We start from the raw sequence: 23613 nt of genomic DNA, 5'->3' as shown, positions 1-23613 counted from the left end.
ACACACACTCACTTCACGCATTTCTCCCATCATGCCAATTCATCCCAAATGTAGAGGAAGAGAGAGTGAGAGAGAGAGGGGGGTGGGGGGTGGTGGAAATACCTTGCATGGAGTGAATGATGTCAATAACATCCAATGCCTGAGGGAAGAGTGCTGGGTAATTGTTGTGCGTGTGTGTGTGTGCGTGTGTGTGTGTCTCTAGGGGTACTTGCCTTACAGTTTCTTTTGTGTTTGCCTGCCTTTTGTTTGTGTCCACGGGAGGCTGTCATGCTCCTTCAACCCTACCCTTGTGACAGGCTGCCTGTGTGTGTGTCTGTGTGTATGTGTGCACATGTGGGTGTTTGTGAAATCCTGTGCGTGCCAGGGAGACTGCGTGAGTAGGTTGTGAGAAAACAAGTGCAAGTCTGTTGGAGGGTGTGGGTCCTGGGAGTTTACTGGTGTACGAACAGGACTCAGTAGTTGTGTAGTAAGTGTCTGTTTACGTGTACATATGTGTGTGTGTGTGTGTGTGTGGCTTTTAGAGTTCACAATTACAGGGATATTTTACTAATTTTAAAGGAGTGATAAAAATACTATTAAATTACTATTAAAAAACACTAAAATTATGTTTTATTTTGAACAGGCACAACAACTGATTGCTTTCTACAGTCTCTCCTTTCTCTCCATCATGAAATTGTCCTTACATTTGACTTCGCTCCCTGTGCTGCTTCAGTCTGGGCAGTGTCCCCTCTCCCCTTTTCCCTCCTCCTAACACCACACCGCGATTCCAGGACTCCAAACTCCTCCCTGCACCTCCTCCATCTGTGCCCTGGCCTCTGTCTTTGTCTGCGCAGGCAGGGGAGAGTCGGAGTGTGTTCGGGGGGGTTGACGAGCGAGTGAGAGGTACCCGGGCTTGACTATGCAGATGGAAATGCTTGTTCCCTGGGTTTCTCTCCATGGGGTTTGGAGGAGACCTGGAGAAGCCCTGATGAGACGCTAGGGATCGCAGCCCAAGGAGCTCCTCCTGAGCTTGACACAGAGCAGCAGTCAGTTCCTCCCTCTCCTCACACTCCCTTCTTACTGTCTCCTGGAGTAACGCCACCTGGAGGGTGGTAAGAGAGAGAGTAGATCAAGAAGTAGTATTTGAGCAAGTCATTTAGTTTAGTATTTGAGCCTTTCTTGAATTAACATACATAAAAGGATATCTTCATCTATTTCAGGTTTAAAGAAATAATTCAAAAGTGTTAAGAAATAAGCTTATTCGCTTTCTTTACGAGAGTTTAGAATATCAATATAATGTGAACTAAAAGGCTGGAGTCAGGCCGTGTTTGGCTTTGCTTAGCATAAAGACTGAAAACAGGAGCACGCTCTGGTCGAAGTTCAAAAACACACATACCAACGCCTGTAATATGGACATATAGACATTACAAGTTGTATCTCGTATGTTGAACTCGTACATTAACAGAAATGTAAAAACTAAAATTTGTGGCTTTAGAGGAGTTGTGTACTAAACAAACAGTGTTGATATCACAGTGAGGTTGGTATCATTGTGCCTATACAGAGACAAAGAACAAAAGAGCATTAGCTGTTGTTTGTCAAGAGATAACGCCAATTTTTTTGTTACATTTCTGTTTGTGTTAATCCTAACTCCAGACCCTATGGTGTCTGGAAGCCTACTAATATCTGTAGACTGACTATGAGGCTGAATAATTGAAGGGCATTCTTTGTAGTGAGAGAGAGAGAGCTGGGCTGGGGGAGACAATAAATATGTATTTTATATATATTAATATATGAATATGGTTTGAGAGAGAGAGGAATATAATGAAAGAGACTGAGGCGAGAGACACGCAAAAAGAAAACAAACAAAGAAGGAAATTGTTTTCCTTAAAGATGAAGGGCAGCTTGGATGCAGAAGATAAAGGGGGTCATTATGAACAGCTCGCTGACACTGACAAATTGGCACAAGCACAGACATAAACAACAACTGCACACAAAATGGTGCACACCGACACAACACGCTATAGACTCAAATACAGATACACACAAACTGTTCATACAAATGCAGATTAAGGGAAAAAAAGGAAAATGAAAGCTGGTCACTCCGTCCCTGGGTCCAAGGGGCTCTTCATAGCATTCTCATGAGTTTACAAGCATTTCCTACCAATATGGCACACAGCCATATATACTGCTTACTGGCTCATTTAATTACAAACACGTGCCATTTGGATGGTTTACATCATTACGTCCATCTGCTGTTTGATAACAGACACATGTTGTATGCGTCCCGAAATGGTCGGGTGACAAACCTAAATACAAGAATTTAATAGACCCTCAGTGGAAGATTTAGGCATTCTGCATGAACTGCTAATGTAATTTACTCTGCACAAATCATCAGGCACTGGCTCTCACATTTGACACATACGTCCTGTTGAAACAAGAACAAAATGTGTCGATGGGGTGACGTACAGATTGTTAGAGCAGTTTTAGTAAAAGCTATATTACATTTTAATTGTCACATTTTCAAACAAGGAAGGCTTCACTCGCATCAAGAACATTACACTGTAGGCTACTTTAATGTAACTATGTTAGTCTTGCTGGACAGCAGCCACTGTGGTTACAAGTAATAATCAGATTAATGCTACAATATAAAACATAGTTCAAACACAAGATTCATAAAGTTAGCGAAGTGACTCAGTAATGCCAGTTAAACAGCAATATCTATTTAAGGTTTGCTAACATTAGCCATCATGAGCCTCTGCTGATACCAGACCTGTAGGCTGTAGCAGCAAAACCAGTGTGCATTTTTATTGCCAATTAATTTAACTTCTCATTTTTAGGAAGAAGAATGGGTAATGTCGACTTTCAAAAGTAAAGCAAAACAATTTGACCAATATGAAAGGAAAATATTAAGCTTCCAATCCAATACATCTACAGGGTAACTTTAATGTGATCCACTTGTGCTGCCATTGATCTGTACCGTTCATCATGTCATAAATCACATGGTGTCAAATATACCATGAAACCACTTGATCTTGCCAGATGAATAAAATGGAACTAAAATGCCGCACTAAAGTAGGTGTTATTTGTGAGCCTTTAATATTCAGACTAGCCAGACTCTACAGTCAACATTCATCGCGTCCATCAGTTTCACCAGTAATCTGGTCCCTCCTGCCGTCATGCAGAAGGATTACAGGTTGAGGGATGATCGTAAACATATGTTGCCTTAATGGGAGTTATGTGTGTGTTTCTGAAGTTAAAATACAGTCTCTATACTGCTCTATACGCCCAAATCTGTCTGTCAATGTGTACATATAGCTGTAGGGGATCTCTGTACGTGTGTGTCCAAATCTGTTCAGTGAGGGAAATCCCCAACAGTGAAGGAAAAATAGCACATGCACTCTTCTTACACTCTTATTTTGTTGTGAACGGTTGTCTTTATATGTGTCAGTAATTGTCAATTATGGGACTATTATGTTAATAGGTGCCTATATGCCACTATATCCATGTTCCATGTGCAGTGTGTCATGCCTTCTTCCATTGTATGCAATTATTGTGAGTGTGTGTGACAGTTTGCGCACACATGTTTGGCCACTTCCTTTCTGCTTGTGTATGCAAGACTTGGAGCGTGAGCCTCCTTCCTGTCTCTTTAAATGCTGGTATGTGTTAGATCCGATGTGTGTATGTGTGTGTGTGTGTGATGTTGTGCATGCCAGTCTAGCTGTAGAGACAGACAGCCATCATTAGGGGCTCCTAGTGAGAGCAGAATTACAGGGCTTGTAGATGGACGTCACACGCAGGCCCACAGAGCCCCTGCTTTTAATCTGACACTGTAAACCACATTCCACTGGTAACACACACAATCTATTTATACATGCTAAACAAACAGCCAAAGATCCTCATCATCATACAGTATGTAGAGCTGCTTTAAGGCTTGCATTAAGAGGGACTAGCACACCCATATGCAGATATAAAATGCACAGATACACACACACACACACACACACACACACACACACACACAAAATCTTGACCTTGTGTGTGTTGTGTGTATTGTGTGACCTCAGTGCTGTTATTGGGAGGTTAAAGGTCAGGGTTCTTTTCTTTCAGACACAGTGACCTTTTCCTCTTGTCCAAGTCCATCTGCAACAAAGCCAGAGAGATCGGGTAGCGGGAGGGAGAGACATGGAACAACATAAAGAAAGAAAGATGGAAAGAAAGACAATGAGGGAGGCAAGATATTAAGACTGAACTTCCAGAGTGTGTTTAGATGTGTGTCCACGTTACACACTTAATCTTTACTTATCTCCAACTTCATCCCCCTACTGTACCAGCCATAGAATGACATGCTTGTACAAGATTATATATTCACTTTTATTGGAGGTAATGATGGCGCTAGAGAGATAAGGCTGTAAAAGTTTGAAACAAAATAATATAACATCTAAAACATCTGCAAAACTATTGTCAGACGCCACTGCTTAAAGACATTCATCTATAATTCATCATTTAAACCTAATATAAAAATATTTTCAATTCATTCCTTTTGTCAATAAAGCCACCAGATATGAAACATTCACACACAGATTGTTATTAAATGTTCAACGATACTGTAATGGTAAAGACTATCCAAAATTTCAGTGACTAACATTAAAACTCTGTCTGCTTATGTGTTGTTTACCAAGATTATACTCCTGGTAGTAAAGTGGTGACAATGGTGTGCTGATTTATTGGATACACCCATGAGCAGTGGCCACATACATTCATAAATTCAGGTTCAGCATTTGTTGGTAGAGACAACAAAGTTTAGGGTCCGTTCTGGGGAAAAAGGCACATGTGTCGTTTAGACACTTGAAACATTACAGCATAGTTCAAATGTTTTGAAAATGAATCAGATTTTTGTTGTTCGGTCCTAAAATGACTCTTTCATCCCAAGAGAATGATTGCTATTTTGTTGTTTGACTGGGTGAAAGGTCACTCACATGCCCCGACGCTTAATGATGAAAACGCCTTGTTGACATTGCACCAGTATCTTGGCAACAGAGCGATATCACAAGGTCATGATCAAAACCTGATTATCTCTAACCAACACACACACATACAAACATCCATAGATCAATACAACTTTTATAGAGGTAAAAAAAAAATAGACTAGATAGAAGATAGATGACAGAAGCTCGGGTTTGAAGAGAGATCATTAGAGACAGAACTGAAGAACGGAGTCAAAAGGTCAGGGATACGGAAAGAAATAAATATAAAAAAGGTCATCTGAAGGGATTAGACTGATTGATCTGCTCTAAAACTACAGACGCAGCACAGTAAAAAGTGGCCCCTTTAAATTAGATGAGAACGGAAAGAAAAGGGTGGTGGGGGGATGGAGCTGCTGTGCTGAAGGTCCATAAATGACATAAAAGAGCATGTCAGCTGTGAAATTGGCATCAGGGCACCTTGAACTGGCTGAACCTATCTGGACAGGCACTCTGAGAAGGAGGCAGTTAAAGAGACAGTGGGAGAACAAAAAGGGAGAGCTGTCAGAAGGCTGTCAGACTGCAGCAGTACAAAGCTGAGCTGGATGAGAGAGTGAGGAGGAGGAGAAGGAGGGGAGGACAGGAGGCACTGACTTGACTTAGTGACCTTTCTAGACTAGGAATGGATGCCCATCTCACACTTTGATTAATGTGTTTTTTGGGGTATTTTGGTTGACTGGTGTATTAATGAATCATCCACATTAACTGAATCATGCTCCAGCTTTAAAATTGAACCATTTTCCCTAACAGAAAGACCCGCTGTTCACAGCCCTCAATGAATCGTCTTTGGTGGCGCACAATGGACAGTGTAGTCACATTTGTTCAGCATACTGCAGTGCAGCTGTTAACTGTGAAATACAAAAGTCTATTGAGTGAGCTCGTCACCGACTCATTTCTAATTCCACTGGTAGTGTTTGTTTACTATGAATATAGTGTTTGGCTGACGGTTTTATATGTATTTAAGACTTTAAAGTTTGTTCACAAGTGTATTGTTTGTACACAACACAAACCGGCTGTGTTTTTGATTTAATATTGAATGTAATGTGACAGGGGTCACTTGTAGTTATCATCTTTGAGCTCATTGTTTTGACGTCAATCTCATCGCACTCATCAGCGCTGTTTTCAGCGAAAAGACTGCTAAACCAGCTGTACGCTACCTGCCCAGCACCAAATAGCAGACAAAGTTAGCGACTAGCTGGTGAACACTGCGGAACATTTAGCAGCTAAAGAACCTTGGAAGGAGGTGGTGGAGATAAAAAAAAAACAGAGCTAAACAGAGAGTGAATATTCATTCATCAGGTGGACACAAACACGACACGACATTGCTCTGTGGTTGTTGTATATGTGAATGTTGTGTTTACAGCTTGTGCGGAGTAAATTAATACTGCTTTAAATAAAATTTTACACTTGAAAATTTTGCTGGACAATTTCATTCTAAATTGTGACAACACTTTCCCTCTCAAGTAGATGAAAGCAAAAATAAATTACAATCCAGGGAAAGTCAAGCTAGACGGCAACGTGAGAAGTGTCCTGCCTGGAGACAGTGTGAACACAAACATACAAAGACTGACATATACACTACAAAATGTCTTAACTCTTGTTCATTACATTCTCTCCCTCAATCTCTTTGTTTTCACACACATACACAGTTGACTTTCTTCAGGCTCTTCATATGTACGCTCCATCCCGCTATACGCTGCCTCCCTCTTTTCACTTTTTGTTTCACAATTTAAGTCAGCTCCATTCGCACGGCGCTGCCACAGAAATCCATCACTGCACACTCTGCTGCCAAAGGAAATATGAACTCTGTCGGCCTCTATCTCTCTCCATTTAAACTCTCTCACTCACATCCTTTTGCTCTGACCACACTCACACAAACACACACTCACTAAATTTAATCCTCGTCTGTTTGAATAGGGTTAGCACAGAAACACACCAGTAGAATATATTAGGCAAATGCAAACTTTTCTCTCTTTTCTTTTTCTTGTAAAGACAATTCAAAACAATGGAAACGAATTAGAAACACACATGTACAGACAAAGGCATACACACACACCTCTTCTTGCTGTTCAGCATTCCTCTCAGTCATCAGCTGTAGTTCAGCTTTAGCTTGGCTCAGCTGTAGTGCCTCCTGCTGTTGGCAACGATGCAGCTCCTGGTGTGTCTCCTCTCTCCTCCTCCTCTCCTCCTGCAGCTCGTCTTGCAGTTCTCGTAGCTCCTGCTCTCTCTCCTCCATCTGGAGAAAAATAAAAAAAATCTGTTCCAATTTGTGCATTTAATTATGACTACTTAACTGTTAATGTGTTTTGTCGAAAACTGTTAACTGGAAAGAAAAGCCACAGAAACAGGAGGATGGCTATGGATTTGCTTTTTACTCACTCATTCATAAATAGCATTCGTCGCATCGTCACGTGTTGTTTCTCAAATACAGCAAGAAATTCAGTTTTTCCAGTGTTCTCTTGGTTTTTACACTCACTCACCTAAATGTGTTGCACAGATTACAGGGAAATCAAGGTGACATAAATGTCATCAAATCTGTGTCATATGCAGCGGGCAACATGTTTTCTGTTACCTCATCTAGCTTTTGCGCAGGAAGGGGGCAGGAGGGGACTCTGCAGTGCCAGACACAGTGGGAGCGGAAGACGTTAAGTCCGGATTCTCAATTTAACTACACTACGGAAATTCATTAACAGTCACCACCTGTCATATTAGTGGTCTTAAGTACAGTACATTTAAAACTTCCGTGTGTTTTGGTTGTTACTCATACTAAAAGCGGCAATGCTGTAAGCGGATACATATTATTCGAGGGTGTGGGTAATAGTAAGAAGCCTGTTCACCTAATGTGTCCTTGTTTTCTTTTGCCTCATCCCAACTCTCTTCTGTAAAAGTCTGACACATCTCACCATCTCTTTCATCTTTTATTATCCCCTCTGTACACAAACTAACTAACCACAGTGTCATCCACACTGTCTGCATGCATGCGTGTGTGTGTGTGTGTCAGTAATCTGTAGAGAGTGTGTTCATAATAGTGGTTCCAATAATGCAGAAGGCATGTGAGGGACTGAATCACAAACATATGACATAAACAGGAATACATAAACAGTAACATAAAGTATTCAAACATGTATTACACGCAGGAACAAAGTGGGAACTCCTGGTCTTGAAGTCCTGGAAGGCAGAAAGTCACAGAGAGAAAACAGACATGCAGACAGTGGATGTACGTAGAGGGAAGTGAAGCAACCAATGGAGAAGAAAGAAGGAGAAGACAAGAAAAAATATATATACCCATTCTTATAATCTCTGCAACCACAGGGTGATCTTCCCGTCATCTATTCTCATTTCTTCTTAAAATATGGTGACTGAAAGATGTGAAAAGAGGAAGGGGGTGGAGCAGGACAGCTGAAGAGATGGGCATGTGAAAAAAATTGAAGAATCTTCATATTGTAATACAATAATAATCTGCCTATTACAAACGCATTTCATTGATATATTTTTGCAATGCAATGTTGTGTTCAGTGGCCATTTTTATTTATTTTCATTTTCAATAAACAGGTAGGCACCTTCTGCTGAAGCTGTGTGCTGTTTCGCTGGTACTGCAGAAGCAGCAGTTGGTTCTTCTCCTTGTCAGTTGTCCGCACTAACTCCACCTCCCTGCAAAGCTCCTCCATCTGCTCCCTCAGGTGCAATGCATTCTGGGTTCTATGCTCCTCCAGGGCTGTAGCCAGCTACAAAAACAAAGACGAGGACAAAAGATACATTTACACACTTGTTTAAAGTGTGCATGTTCATTCTGACACACAATGATGACAACACTATTGCACATGCAGACTTGCAATTTAAAACAGAGACTTCTGACCATATAAAATAAACTTTTCATCATCATCAAAATAAATCCAAGTTCAGTCTAGCCCACATCCTACGGCCTGTCTCTAATTCAGAGTCCTAAAAGAGACCGTGAAATGTTGATTTTTTTCATGATATAAACAGGAAGGAGGAAGGTCACACAAAGCTTTGTCACAGTTTAACAAAAAGTGCAGAGACAGACATGAGGAGACAGCAGTGGTGTATCAAATTGCTGGGTACAAAACTCATACAACCTGAAAATGTGTCTAATGAAAACCGTTGAAAGTTTTTGTAGCTGCATAGGAAGGTTTTTATAAAAGGTTTGGCATCGCGTTCTAACCTTTTAAAACAAACCAGTGCTTCTGTAAACACATTTAATAGTCTCTAACCTCTTCCATGTTGCGATATATATATATATATCACTCCTATGAGAGCTCTAAATAGAAACAATGCCTTAACCCTATTCGTAATATATGAGGGGGATTTTGGTTATGGAAAAGCTTTGTTGAGTGTGACAATGACTCCAGTGTGACTCCGGCAGTCAAATATTGAGGACATAAAACGCCAGCATTGGCTCTTGTAAGAGTGGTGTCAAAGTTGCATGTGACATATTTTTTAGTCAGGCTTGGCCAAGGCTACCTTGTTTTCTAGAAGATCAGACAAACTGAGCAGCAGTGTCATGGGCTGGGATCATTGTGGCTGTGTGTGTTTATCTGTGTGTGTGCGTGCCTGTGTGCATTTATGCACGTGTGAAAAAAGAAATAGTGGATGTGGGCGCCAGAGAAAACTAAAGACAGATTGGCGTGTGAAAATGTGTATATTTGAGCCTGTGTGTGCGTGTGTATTATCCTTGCGGTTTGAGAGAGACTGTATGAAAGACTAAGATTGCGTGTGATGGATCAAATGAGAAAACACCACTTCCTCTTTGCTGGGTATGTGTGAGGAGCATGGATGGTTTGTGTGTATCCTTTTGTATGTGTGCGTGTGTGAGAGTGTGTATGTACACAGTTGCCAGAGTGACCACTTCCTTTCCATGGGTATAAGCCCATGTGAAGTCAGGAAGCCCATCTGAACAGCAATCTGTATGGACGGGCGTGGGAGCCGTCCTAACGTTAGTCTTTACATGTGCAGCCTATATTTTAGTGTGTTTGTTGATCTGTCATGGCTTGTGATATCTACAGAATGTTTGGTACTTTTTGTCCCATCTGGGAGGGGAGAATAGAATAGACTGAGCCAAACATAATTCTCTCATCTATTCTATTACAGTTTCTCTTTGATTACTGTGACCAAAAATGCTTGATGACACAGTGGGTTTCTGTGATGCAAGTTGTGGGGTTAAATGTTTTTCTGCAGCTGAACTGGGTCAGTGGTTAAGCTAAAGTACATATCAAGTGAAACATAGTGCACAAACAGAACTGAAGTTTAACGACTTTTAACCCTTCGCTTAAGAGAATCATGTACTGTAGTGATAATGGCCCACTGGTATCTCAGATTCCCAACATTGCGCTAAAAAAAAAGTTACAAATGAGAGAGAAATAATATCTATATAATAATAAACAGTGATTTAATGCTATTCTTTTTCTTTTTTTGGGTGAAAGTTCCTCTTTGTTGTGACGTTCAACTAAACCTCAGTGACTCTTGTCACCAGACAAGCAGACACTACTGCACTGTTTGACTAATAAAAGACAGACTGCTTTTGTGCGTGTGTTTTGTGTGTGTATTTAGTTTATCTGGTGTCAAACAGACTGGTGGTCTTGGAGCCTCATAATCTTATCCACATTGTGTGTGTCAGGATCCTCCCTCTTAAACTCCTCTGAACTGTGACAATGGCCTGGAAGCCGTCCTAACATCTATTTAATTCAACACACTGGAACGAAATGTCTCATCACACTCAATTAAAACATCTTTAGACCATATAACCAATATCCAGTTACACAAGGTAGTTCAATTATACTGGTAAAACCTTTACTTAAATAGAAAGATGAACTTACTGACTATGTGCTGATACTGAGTCTGGACCAGTGTTTATTTTATTTTACTTATATTCATTTTATCTAGATAATGTACAAATTGGTTTGCTATTGTTCTTGGTTATTGTCAGTCAGTAGTAATAAGGTTATTGTTAGTATTGTTAAAGAATTACTTTTGAGGCCATTTGCTGTCTGCAGTCTTCCTCCAACTTGGTCAGGGCTCTGCCATGGGACTCTATCAATAGTTCCCTGTTAACACACACACACACACAGGAATAACTATAGGAATAAACATGGCAACATACACACACACACTGAAGCATTGAGTCATTAAGATATATTGCTGTGTAATAAGAGTACTGTGCTGTGCTGTAAAAAAAACTGTTAATCCAAATACCTCTGACAGGATCAAGCTTCCACAGTGTAATGAGAAGATAAGTGTAGCATCAGGTCATCAGCAACATCTGAAACCATGTTCAAATAGAAACCGCCCTAGGACTAAATAACTCCTTCCCTTATTTAACAACAGTCTTCCATCTGTTACTTGAACCATTACTCACTCTGCTGTAAATGCCTTAAGATTCCCACATGAGACCAAATAACATGTTTGCAGTTTTAAGAGTTTAAAAAGACCCTCTGTGCCCTAGACGTAAATGAAGACACCCAAGCAAATACAAAAAATTCTGCAACACCAAATACAAAATCAGAGAAACACTTAAAAAAAACAACATGCAGTGACACACAGACATTAATGTTGAGCTTTAACATTTATTGAGTGAAATAAATGCTAAATGATCTCTCTCTCACACATAAGATTGCATTAAATGTTTTTACGGTGCAGGACTTTCTGAATTCTGCACATTTAGATCTGTCATGATCCAAAAAGCTCTCATAATATTTAGACATGCTTTTTTTTATGATCCTCGCAGCTTATGGGCTGCATAAAGAATATATAACACCACTCCCAAATGTCTCTGGGGAAAGAGAGATGGGGATGAGGAAGGAAAAGGAGAGAGAGAGAGAAAGAGTGAGATGCAGTTGAGATATCTAGAATGGGTGATTTGTTGATTTTTCTGTCACTCCAGCAGCTGGTCCGGCTGATAAGATGTAAAGCAGTGTAAATCTTAATCCAGCCAGGGACAAGTTGAGGAACTGACAGTTTCTCGCCAATGTTTATGCAGGTAGAGTTAGTGGAAAAGGCTGTTTGAGGGAGCTCTCAAAAGACTGAACAGCAACAAGGATTCTGCTGGAACTACTAATCCCTCAAAAACAAAGACATACAATACATGAAACAGAGGTCATAGATTGCTGTAAAGCACGTATGAATATTGGATCTTAGCAATGTCAATAATAGCAAAGAGGTTTTCGCACACACACACACACACAGGAATGAGAGCATCATGCACATAAAAAAATGGCAGCCCTATGTGACACATAGCCACTGCTTTATAGCACTTTGTGTGTGAGAGTGGGCTGTATAGGAAAAGATTGTGAGCTGATGTCTTTGCCTGTGTACGAGTGTGCACACTTTGAGTCAGCGTGTATCTGATAGTGGAGTAGATGATCTACAGTATAATAAAGAGCAGCAGCTACATTCCATCTCTTCCTAGTCAGGGCAGACACAATATTATTCACTCCACTGGCTCTGGCTAATCACATCAGCCTACTCACCCTGGCCTCGCACACGCACACACACACACACACACACAAACACACACAGAGAAGCACAAAAATAGACGCAGACAAACAGCCATGCATGAACGCTCCCCTAGAGTTGCAAGTTTGATGCCAAGATCTGACTCCTGAAGCTCATTTAAAGTGCCACAAACTTTAAAAAAAAAAAAGGGGGGGGGACTGATGCTGTTAAAAAAGCATTATGACTACCCACCAGTTTTGCAGCTAAGTCTTAGCTCGAAGTGAGGATTTGACAGTTATGAAGCTGAAGCCTTTTAAATATGTAACAAACTGCTGATGCGTACAGTGTTTGTGTGTTTGAGCGCTTGCGTGTTTGCGCCCCACTGTCAAACGTAATTCCGGCTATCTGATTATCAAAAAAGTAGACCCCTGCAAAGGTAGTGTACCAGAGGTTTTCAATCGACTTTGAGCCTGCATGTGTGTGTGTGTGTGTGTGTGTTGGCATGTGTGTCTGTGCGTGTGTGCAAGCCCCTGGGGAGCGTGAGCGTGCAAATTCAGCCCTCAGAAGGAGGTCTGGGGGGATTACAGGGAGGAATGATGGGAAAATCTGGGAGCACTCTCTCATTCACTCACACGCCAGGCTGCTTTTAAGGACAGGCGAGTGTGTATGTGTGCAGTGCGGTGTGTGAGTGTGTATGTGCGTGCGTGCGTGCGTGCGTTGCGAGCGTAGTGTGAGCGGCTGCTACCTCGTCAAAAGGCACATAACATTTCTCCACTTTATGCTGATACATTCTTTGTGTGCACACACAGACAAAGAAGGCTGATTCGACTTGAAATGATATCATCTTTTTACAGCGAAGCTCTAAGGCGATTTTAAACACTCTTTTATTGTGTACGAATCAACAATGTTGAATCAACAGTTAAAAGGAATCTCCACTGACATCATCTCATACATCCTCTATTCTTTTTTTCAGCGACATAACTCTCCACCTGGAAAGATTATTAAGATTTCAAAGTCAAGAATCTTCTCACACTCAGCCAGGCCTTCAAAGAAGGAACGGACTGTCTTGTAAAAATTTGACATATGAATTTAAAGCAATGGTAATTTATGACAAGTGGATAAAAAGGGCTGAGAACCGCAATTAAAGTAAAAACCCAGACTGGGATGATATAATACTTTCCACAGGGTGAAAAATGGAGAAAATACAGAAACAGAAGAGAGAAAAACAGAGCTGTAAGAGAGAGCGGTAAACACAGCTGAAGGACGTATCTTATAGATGTGTTGTTGACATTAATCCTTTAAAGTCTTTCATTAGCCTAACTCTGTAAAGCCCAAGGCATTAAACCACTTCTCTGTATAGGGAGATTTTTTGGGATCATAATTTCTGTCACGAAAACATTCCTCCGCTGCTTGAAACCACTTGAAACAAGTCCTCTCGCATTTAACAGATGGATGAGGAACCGCACAGATACTCCTGACCTCTCTTGACTTTTAAATCTTTTACTCTCTCCACTTTCTGCCACTTTCACTATTTTCTCCCCTCTCCCTCCTCTTCTCCTCTCTCGCTCTGTCTCTCTGTTTTTAACTTTGTGTCAGTTATACCGAATCAAGGGCACGCTGTCATGTTTCGTGTGTGTGTGTGTGTGTGTGTGTGTGTGTGTGTGTGTAGATTGTGTGCAGGCCCTGTGACCCAGGCTATGTGCATGCGAGAGCCAGACAGTGTGTGAAGTAACCACTGCAACCACAGTCACGGTCTTCATCTCTCCTCCCTTCAGCAATCCCTCAACCCCTGCCTCCCACCCTCTCTCCCTCTCTCTCAGCCTCCTCTCCTCCTTCCTTCCTTCCTTCCTTCCCTGTTTCCTTTCATGCTTCTCTCTAACGTCCTCCCTCTGTTTCTTCCTCCATCCCTCCCCACTCCTATGTCTTTCTCTCACTTTCTTCCGTCCCTCAATCCCACCGCCCTGGCCTCGGGGGAAAGAAACCATTGTCTGCTGGTTACCAAGCTTGTCTCTTCACTGTCACTTCACAACTGGTTTTCATCAACATCTGCGTTGTTCCACATGACAAGATTCATAGCTGCAGGTCCCAGTCAACCTACAGACAACAGGGGGAATTAGCTTTGTTATTGTGACTGAGTGACCTTTTTCAGCAGTTTTTAATTGTTTTAATTAATGTACACATTTTATTTAGCTATGGACCCTTGTATAGTGTCTCTTATCATTTAACCACATATACTTGCTATACAGTATAGTATAAACCAGAACAATCATTAGCATTAATGTCTGCAAAAAGCTCATTACTTTACACAATATAAATGAGTCAGAAAATTACTTATAGGTATTAGTATTTGACTTTCTTGACACCTGACTGCAGCAAAAGCCATATAGTAGATTAAACATGACATGGGTATAAAGGGGAAATATAGCTATAATTTCTCTTCCCACAGCCTCCTACAGAAGATAAATAGTTTTCAAGGCTACATTAACCCACATTAGCCCAGCAAAGGGCTTATTACACAAGGGATATATTCTCAGTATTAAATTTATTTTAACTCTACAAAACAATTTACCACAGTTACAATAGAAACACTGCATAAACGAGTCCCGGTGGAAAGATAGCACTTGTTTCAGGTTCGATCATGCAACAGAGCGATACGCAGTGACAGGGTGGCACAGAGGTTGGAGTGTGTGTTTGGGGGTGTGCGTGAATGAGATGACAGGGGGTTAGAAGGGGAGAAAGATGAGATCAGATAAGATCAATATGAAGCACACGAGAAGTGGTGATGAATACTGTATAAGTGTAGGATAAATCTGTGAACAAGGGAACAGCGTGTCCTTTCATGGGTCGCTGGAGGTCAGTGCAAGTAGTCACATCTCTTGACTTTATAACGAGAAAAAAAACATCCTTGGAATGTGTGTGCGTGCACGTGTGTGTATATGTGAATGCTTGTGGTCGGGACATAGAGTAAGTACAGTGAAGTCAGTAATCCAGCCTTTTCCTCACTGAGCCTCTCTGAACATCTGAAGAAAGGACATTTAGACACACACACACACACACACATTGACCACTAGACCTCCAACAACTGAACTCAGTTCAGCTGAGGACACTGCAGAGAAACAGGCTTGGGTGTCTCTTTGTGTCCCACCAAGCCTTTCATATTTATTTAAATAATGAGATCAACTGGAAAATTTGAACTATTTGAGCCTAGAGGGGCATCCTTTCACTTTCAAGTCTACCATTGATTTTAGCGCTTTGGGGGTTATTCTTATATTTCAATTAGAAATTTGCAAAGATACAATGCAATTTCTTGGGAATAAATTGGCTCATAAATTTCAATCAAAACTATCACCTCTAATAAACTGCACCAAAAAAACAGAATGCTATTCTTTTTTACACTCTTTAAAAGGATTGTTCAAAAGAATTATTAAATCAAAGGACCTACTCACAAATGTCCTGTAATCCCTTCCTATCATAACACTTTGATTTCATTACGCAATGCTCACTGCTGTTTCTCCTTGCCAAATCATAGAAAGGCCACAGAATGGTGAGTTTGACTGTGCAGGGCAATAAGGAAACTTTTAATGGTAAAGAACAAATCAACCAAAGATGAAAAGATGAGAGCACATACACACACACACACATACACACACACACACACACAGGAGAGGGTTCAACATCTTAAAAAAAAAAAAAAAACTGTTATGCAAGATGTCGTAAGGAGAATTTCCTATGTGAGGCCAACTCCACGATGAAGGTCATAGGCTGCAGTGCTGTCCCATAAATTTATACGATATACTGCATATAAAAATATATATGTTGTCATCTATTTGGCTCTCCTGCTCCACAGTACACATTTCTTTCAGTGCCGCAGTGCTCAATTTATCACTTGGTCAGACAGCTGTGTTGTAAACAACTATAAAATATGGCTTTCCATGACCATTTGTACTTTCTATGATTAATCTTTCATTTTTGTTTCACCGTTTCACAGTAATAATGCATTATGGGGATTTTCTACTCAAAATAAATAGAAATTAACAGTTAGATGCAAATAAATGATAAAACACACAAATCACTTATCAATGAAACTTAACCATCCTTCATAAGGACAAATTGCAAGTGTCTTTCAACTGACAATTTCATACTTGCTTACCCAGACACTCACTGTAACCATATTCACATAACACAATGTTTTTTAAATAAAAACTAATAAAATTAATGCATTTCAGTCTGCTTGAGTCAGGAGTCTTTGTTGAATTATTTATTGATTACTGCAGGTATGCTAGAGATGTGGGGGGAGGTTCTGTTAACTACAGTAGTGAAAGGCACATATTTGTGCGTAAATACACACTTAGCGTAGCTTTATCTGAGATGGATTTATGGTTCTTCTGGTTGTAATGGTTTATTGCACGGTAAAGTTGGTTGCACAGTAAATCAACAAATTGTTTGTTTTTGAGTTAGCTGCTGGTCACAAGCTGGTCAGTTTGTTTGACAGCACAATCTGGAGGCAATAAGATGATTCCCCTGAGGTTTGAGCTCTGTCCAACTTTATCTGCAAATAGTGTAATCAGGGACATGTAGCCCCCCCAAAAAAATCTAAATCAAGTATTGACAAGAATAAACACTAGTAAATGCAAGGTTGTTGAGCAACATGCTGGGCAGTGTGAGCCAACTACACAGGGAGAGGTACCTTACATAAGAGACTGGGCAGCGCTCCCAACTATTAGATTTACCCACATTCAAAGGATTCCTGCCTGCACTCAGCCCATGTCCTCTCAGACTCAAAAGGGTTGTAAATATTTAACACTAGAACAAAACAGTTTATTTATCAAACAAGCATTTAGACAGCCACCAGTCTGCGGTGGAACAGTGGTGCACTGAAGCCCAGTAAGCTTTACTTGTTCGGCACTTCAACCCAATATGACATTGGTTTCTGACGAGCTTTGACCAGGACAAGTACACCAAAGTCAACACAATGTGATAATAGTAAACTCTGACTGAATCTCTGCTGTCTCATATTTTGTTTCTGTCTCATTTGTAACTGTTAGCATAGTTAACGTTAGCATAAATACCTGTTCGGAAAATGTTGGTATATGTAAGTATTTCTCTATAAAAATAATCTTTAAAAAAGAAAACATCTGTATTATTATTATAATTATTATTAGGTATTTAAGAGTTTAACACAAAAAAAAATGGATTCACAATAACCAGAAATCCCACCAGCGGTCTTAGGTTTCTGATTTAAATGATCCAAAATTGGTGTTTTCCAATATGTGACAGTAAGTGAACTTCAAATCACTGAGAAGAGCACAGAAACAAATTTCTCTCAAGAGAAATACCAAAACTGTTCCAACTTTGGCAGAAAATCTTGTGTTCATGTAAGACTCCATCACACACGGCAAGAAGCTAATTGAGAAAATACGTTTTTTATCAGTTTGTGTACCAGCCGGTTACTTTTTTCCCCCTAAATTTTAAGAGCATCAAACACATTTCAAGCTTCAAGATTCGTTTCTTACTTTTTTAGGGAAAACAAAAAAAAAATGTATACATTATTTGTAATAGAATAGAGTGGAGTTGAATAGAAGTGGATGTAAACAACAAATATCACAATTATGACCTTTCTCTCCTCAGCTCTCTCATTTCCTGCTGGACCTTCTCCAGAGCTTCCCTCAGTCGTGTCACTTCCTCTTCAGCTGCACGGTACTTCCTGTTTGTTTGCCCCTCTCTCTGCTGCCATGACGACAGCTGCTCCTGCAGGGTGTGGCACCTTTGTTGGCATGACAACCACCTGTCATCTTTTTCCTCCGACTCCCCTTTTAACCTGTTGAAAAGATGGAGAGGATGACCTTGTGCACAAACACACACACATGGTTGCTGTCCATACTGTAATATTATACTCTAGGAGGAAGTATTTTTCCTGTCCTATATGGGACGTGTGTATGCATGTTTTGAATAACCACACAAAAGCGCAAACCTGCAGGCACACAGTGATTCTATACTGGCAGGTCAACAAATGAGTGTAAGTGTCAGGGCAAGCCTGTTACATAAGAGAGAGGCCGTTTATTCTCCAACCTTAACAGGCCGCTTATAGTCAGGTAGTTAACACACCAACACACAAACACAAACTGGGTCAAACCCTATATTCAAACATTCTGCTTTCTTTTTATTAAACAGACAGGCGGGTCTTTCCACACAAGTCAAGCACCAAATCACTGGCGTGTTGGTCTGACTTGGTAAACTTTGGTACGTCAAGTAATACTGAAAATACACACACAGAGTTCTGGCAGTTGGTATCTGTTTTAGGTTGATATACAAAGACAAACTACAGGGACATTTACAAAAACAAATTTAAAACAACAATCATTTTAAAGCTGCAACTACTAGATAGCATCTACTTTTCTCTGCAGAAACCTAAGCTTCATGACCAGATAAACATTATCTTTAGCCACCGATGGTCTCCAATCTTGGACAGTTTAGTGAATCATTGTAACCCATTACATTTTCTCTCAGGGAGGGGCTTTTGCTCCCCCCCTCAACAGCTCATGTCTTCTGAAATAGCCTCCAACCCCCCGGTGGAGTGCTATCATATGTTGAGCTGTATAGGAGCCAGAGGGTGAGATCAGAGACTGCTGTGTGGGAAGGGAAATAAATTGACAATGTAATTGAACACACCAGGCTGCCAGTGGCTTAGAAAAAGAATACCAGCAGATACCATGTGAAAAAATACACACCCACATACATCTAACGCCTGCATGAAAAGATCAGAGGCTTCGTGTGTATATGTCTGTCTGTGGGTATACGCATGTGGGTTGGGTGTGTGCGCACGTGTCTGCCTGAGCATTAGCATGATGCACCACTGCGCCTCTGCATATCTACAGTATGTGCGTGCCTCTGTGCACAGATGAGTGTATGTGAGAAACATGACTCCACGCCAACTAAGGAGTGCTTCCATCTGTTGCGCCAGCCTCACACGAGACTCTCTGCTGTGTCACTGGCACTTTATGGAGCCTAAGATCTCCTCAACTGATCCAAGAGCAGATCTCAGCTGACATTAATATCCCCATCTCTCTCAGGGAGGAAGGAGATGGGGAAAAGAAAAGGATGATTTGGGGCAAAATGAGTGGGATGAGTACAGAGATTGTGGGAAAGTTAGGAGAAGGGATGGGATGGGAACTTATCACGAGATAAAACAAAAGTGCAGAGAAAAAGAAAGACAGTTCAGTACCTGAGGAGATTTTCTCTCTGCTCTTTCTCTGATTCTTTCTGTTGGTACAGCTGCTCCTCTCTCTGTCTCTTCTGCTCCCTGGAGACACAAAGTGCATGACATGGTCACTCAATTTTCACCAATTGTTGAGTCAGGAAATTACATAACCTGAAAATAGAGTAATACCTTCCTCTCTTCGTAAAATTTAACTCACATTAATTGCAAATACATTTCACATTTAGGCATAGGGGAATATAATTTCTACACCCACGGTATGTTTTTCAATTTCAAGTGTCATTGAAAAGTACTTGAGCAAGATACCAAATCCATACAACTGCTTTTCTGCACTCCTACGCTTGTGAATCTCAGTGTGGAAGAAGCCAAGCTTAACAATGAATTCCTCTTCTGGGATCAGCAAAAGTTCAAGAAAGCTTCCTGTATATCACGACTCGTTTGACTTGCACAACACAATTGATTGTCATTTTACTAGTGAGCAACTTTCGATGTAGATTTTTTATTGTTGTTGCTAAATTCAAAGTAAATAAACTGAGCTATGTTTTCTTCTTCCATGTACAGCTGCTGCCTCGCTCTTGAGAAAGTAAATTGGAAATCAGTTTTTGTTCTAATTCTGCGTGCCATGACAGTATGTGGTACTCCTGCCTCCTGAGCACACACCCACACACACAGACTTTAGCCTAACCCTCCTAACCCTGTCGGCTTCCCAGCCTAATCCCCTCTCTGGCGGCATGATCAGTTAATGTGTTTGTGTGTGTGTGTGTGTGTGTGTGCGTGTGTGTGTGTGTGTGTGTTTGTGTGTGTGTGAGTGTGTAGCTGGCTGTCTAGCCCTGTGACCTTGCAGCCACACGCAATGAGGATACAGAGTGAGAAGGCTCGCACGTCTGAGCTCCCAGTCAGACAGCCAGTTTTCACTGCCCATCAACAACTGTGTGGGATTATTGTTACATTTTTACTGAACTGGATCCAGTGAAAACAGCCAGTACAGCTCATCACTATATTAATTATAATTTATCATACCATACCAGATTGTAGGCTGGTTTGCTTTTGTTCATTTACAGTGTTAAAATAATAGTGCAACATTTATAAGGTATGGCTAAACATCCTGATGCTGGAAGTCACATATGATTTTTGGAAGTATTTTTCAAATAATAATAGCCATATTTTCATCATTTAGCGGTGAAAGTTAGCCACAGACAGACAGAAGTACAGATAGGGACACAGCACCAGATACACACACATAATCAGAGTAATACACTCACAGCTGTCTGGCACCAGTTATCAGCTTTCCTTGCTTTGTACTCTCATCACACATTTCCATCCCATTTCCTCTCTCTCTCATGCTCTTTTTGGCCTCTTTTTTTAACCCTCTTTTCCTCCCATGCTGTCACAGCTACTAGTGATTTAGAGCAGGCCCCCAAGTGCTCCTAAAGTCTGCCTATTGAGCTACAGCATACTGTTTGTACTTTACAGTCCGCCGGGCCAGTCTCGCGTCTCTTTCTCGCTCGTCTTTCTGTCTTCAAGGTCAGAGATGACATGATATCTGACTCCCAGCTGCTGTTTCCACTATTCTTTATGCTCTGGTCTCCTGTTCTTTTTTTCAGAGGTGAAAAGGGAGTTGAGGGAAAGAGCAAATGTAACGGAGTAAAACAGAGGGTGCTGTCTTTGTGAATTACTGTAAGGCAAGTGCACAGTGCGCTGAAGGAGTGGTAGAGCACTTTAGGTATTTTTGTAGCTGCAGGCATGTGGTGTCCCTGGAGTGCACATGGAAACAAGGTGAGATTAGGAAAAATCTATTATCATACATTATCAGTGGGTGTATTAGGGGAAGGTTACAATCACGGCTGCTGGGTTTTAGGGTAAAGAGGAGAGAGATGTTGAAATTGTCTCATGAATTCTGCTCGTAATAACTTGCACTGCATAAACTAAGAAACCATGTGGAATAATTAATCATGAGTGTTTAGGATCGAAGAAGTTTGCTGGTTGCACAAGACTTAATAAAGGTAACCACAGTGGATCTGTCATGTGTAATCAGCTTGACAACACCCGTCACTGAAATTACAGACTGCTGATGGAACACATACCTGTTGCCGTCAGCTGGCTGTAAAGACAGTTAGTCAGCTGTTGTCGATGAGAGATGCTGATAGAATCAAGCATTAATCTTCACTCTGCCTTCTTGTCCATAATCAGAAGAAAAATATATTTTTCCCCCTGTGTAATTAGATGTGTCTACCTGTCAAATACCTGTATAATAAAAGTGAAAAAGACAAGCAAAACATGTGGGTGTGCCTCCACAAATTAATGTAAACTGTGGCAGACGCCGCAAAACATGGTAACTCTTCACCCTGAAATTGTAATGTACTAGTGGCACCCTGCTGAGGCCCTCCTCCCACTGTGGTGCATGGCAAGTCACCAAAATACCAAACAGCCACATAAGGAGGGAAAAACCTCTCTGCATTTTAGGAAAATACCATCTCTTGTGCGGCATGTGCACACATGACAATAGAGCCCAGAGAGAGAGAGAGAGATAGAAAACAGAAGTGACATTATAAAAAGAATCTGAGATAGAAAGAAAGAGGCAAGAAAAAAAGACAGAAGGGCTGTGATTGATTTGATCTAACATGAGATAAACAGAGGACTGAGGTTAGGGAAAGAGACAGAGAGAAAAGTGTGTGTGTGTGTGCGTGTATGTGTCAGGCAAATGGCAGGGTAAGATCTTGTGGGAAACGAGGTCCTTGGATACACCCTGAGATCAATAGTTATTTCACTCCCAGCAGTCACACAGGCACAGACACACAATGCAGGGACACACTTTAATGCGTACATGCACACGCACAAAGCAGTCAGCGTGCATCAGCCTTATGAAAACAAGCTGTATCACATCAATCACATCAATCCTTTGCTCTCTCTCTCTTGACCTTCACTCATTCCATCATCCACTCTTTCATCTCTCCTCCCTTGCTCAGCGCATCCATCCCGTCTTTTATCTAGCCCTCGCTTCCCTCTAATCCATCCTTTCAACCTGGCTCGCGTCTGTGTTGGATGATCCACGTGTTCATCCTCTGATGAAAGAATGAGCTCAACCTGCCAATCAGAATGCAGCAGGAAGCTTCCCAACACCTTTTACAGGAAGTGGTTTGTGACGATCTCTGTGATCCTTTGACAAACGCTGTCAAAAAGCCCTTGGGCGAAGTGCAGACTGTGCAAGCTTCCTATAACTCCTGGGCTAGTTCAGTGGAAAACAGAATGAGTTGTAAGTCGATCACCACATTATACAAGGAAGGTCCATGTACTAATATTGTGAATACAGGAATATTCAGGGGCACAATCAAGATTGAAGATCCTGAAGAGGGTGTAAGTGTGTGTGTTTGTGTAAATAGTGAAAAAACAAGCTGCCCTTGAGTGTCTCTCTGGCACGCTTATCTTATTGCACGCTAGGATCAGAGGGATTCCACAGCCGCTAGCTGTCCTCAGACCGCCCCTGAAATATATGTGTATGTGCGTTTCCAAGGCAATGGGGCTGGCGCCACAGAAGCGCAACAGGTGCTGAACTGATGTTTGATGTAGGCGGGGGTCAAAGGTTGGGCAGTTGTCATGGCAACACTGCTTGTACACAAACAAACCGGTACTTTTTGTTCTTGGATCTTGAGCGAGCCTCAAAGGTTTGGGAAACTCTGGAGCCGGTATGATAGTGAGACTGAAAGGTTACAGAACACACACACGCACACAGAGTGGCTGTAGAAGAGGGTGTCTGAACAGGCAACCTGTCAGCATAAAACTGGACAGTGAAAGGAGGGTTAGCCAATCAACTCAGACATCCCATCTGGACCTCATTTTAGACCTCGCATGACAGTCTGCCACGCATGAGACAGCAAGAGAAATCAATGGGTTGTGTTTGTGTTTACCATACTTTGTCAGTGGTGGATATATTGTAGGTACATTTACTCA

The 23613-nt window shown here is 41.2% G+C and overlaps 1 protein-coding gene across 3 annotated transcripts in view; it reads right to left on the bottom strand.

The window, feature by feature from the left end:
• Positions 1-586: 586 nt before the first annotated feature.
• lekr1 (leucine, glutamate and lysine rich 1) overlaps positions 587-23613 on the bottom strand; it is a 70618-nt gene continuing 47591 nt past the window's right edge. For 2 of the 3 annotated variants that reach the window (XM_046074786.1, XM_046074787.1), the window contains 6 exons: positions 19672-19749; positions 18064-18267; positions 10987-11062; positions 8561-8725; positions 7057-7236; positions 587-1081 (listed from right to left, as the gene is read on the bottom strand). In XM_046074786.1, the coding sequence (XP_045930742.1) occupies positions 680-1081; positions 7057-7236; positions 8561-8725; positions 10987-11062; positions 18064-18267; positions 19672-19749 (1105 nt within the window). In that variant the 3' untranslated portion in view covers positions 587-679. Of the gene's footprint in view, positions 1082-7056; positions 7237-8287; positions 8400-8560; positions 8726-10986; positions 11063-18063; positions 18268-19671; positions 19750-23613 lie in introns of those variants that run through there. The other variant, XM_046074788.1, reaches the window with a different exon arrangement.

Source organism: Micropterus dolomieu, linkage group LG17, assembly GCF_021292245.1.
Source record: "Micropterus dolomieu isolate WLL.071019.BEF.003 ecotype Adirondacks linkage group LG17, ASM2129224v1, whole genome shotgun sequence".
NCBI lineage: Eukaryota > Metazoa > Chordata > Actinopteri > Centrarchiformes > Centrarchidae > Micropterus > Micropterus dolomieu.
The sequence above is the reverse complement of the archived record's forward strand: the minus strand, read 5'-3'. Positions and strand labels throughout refer to the sequence as shown.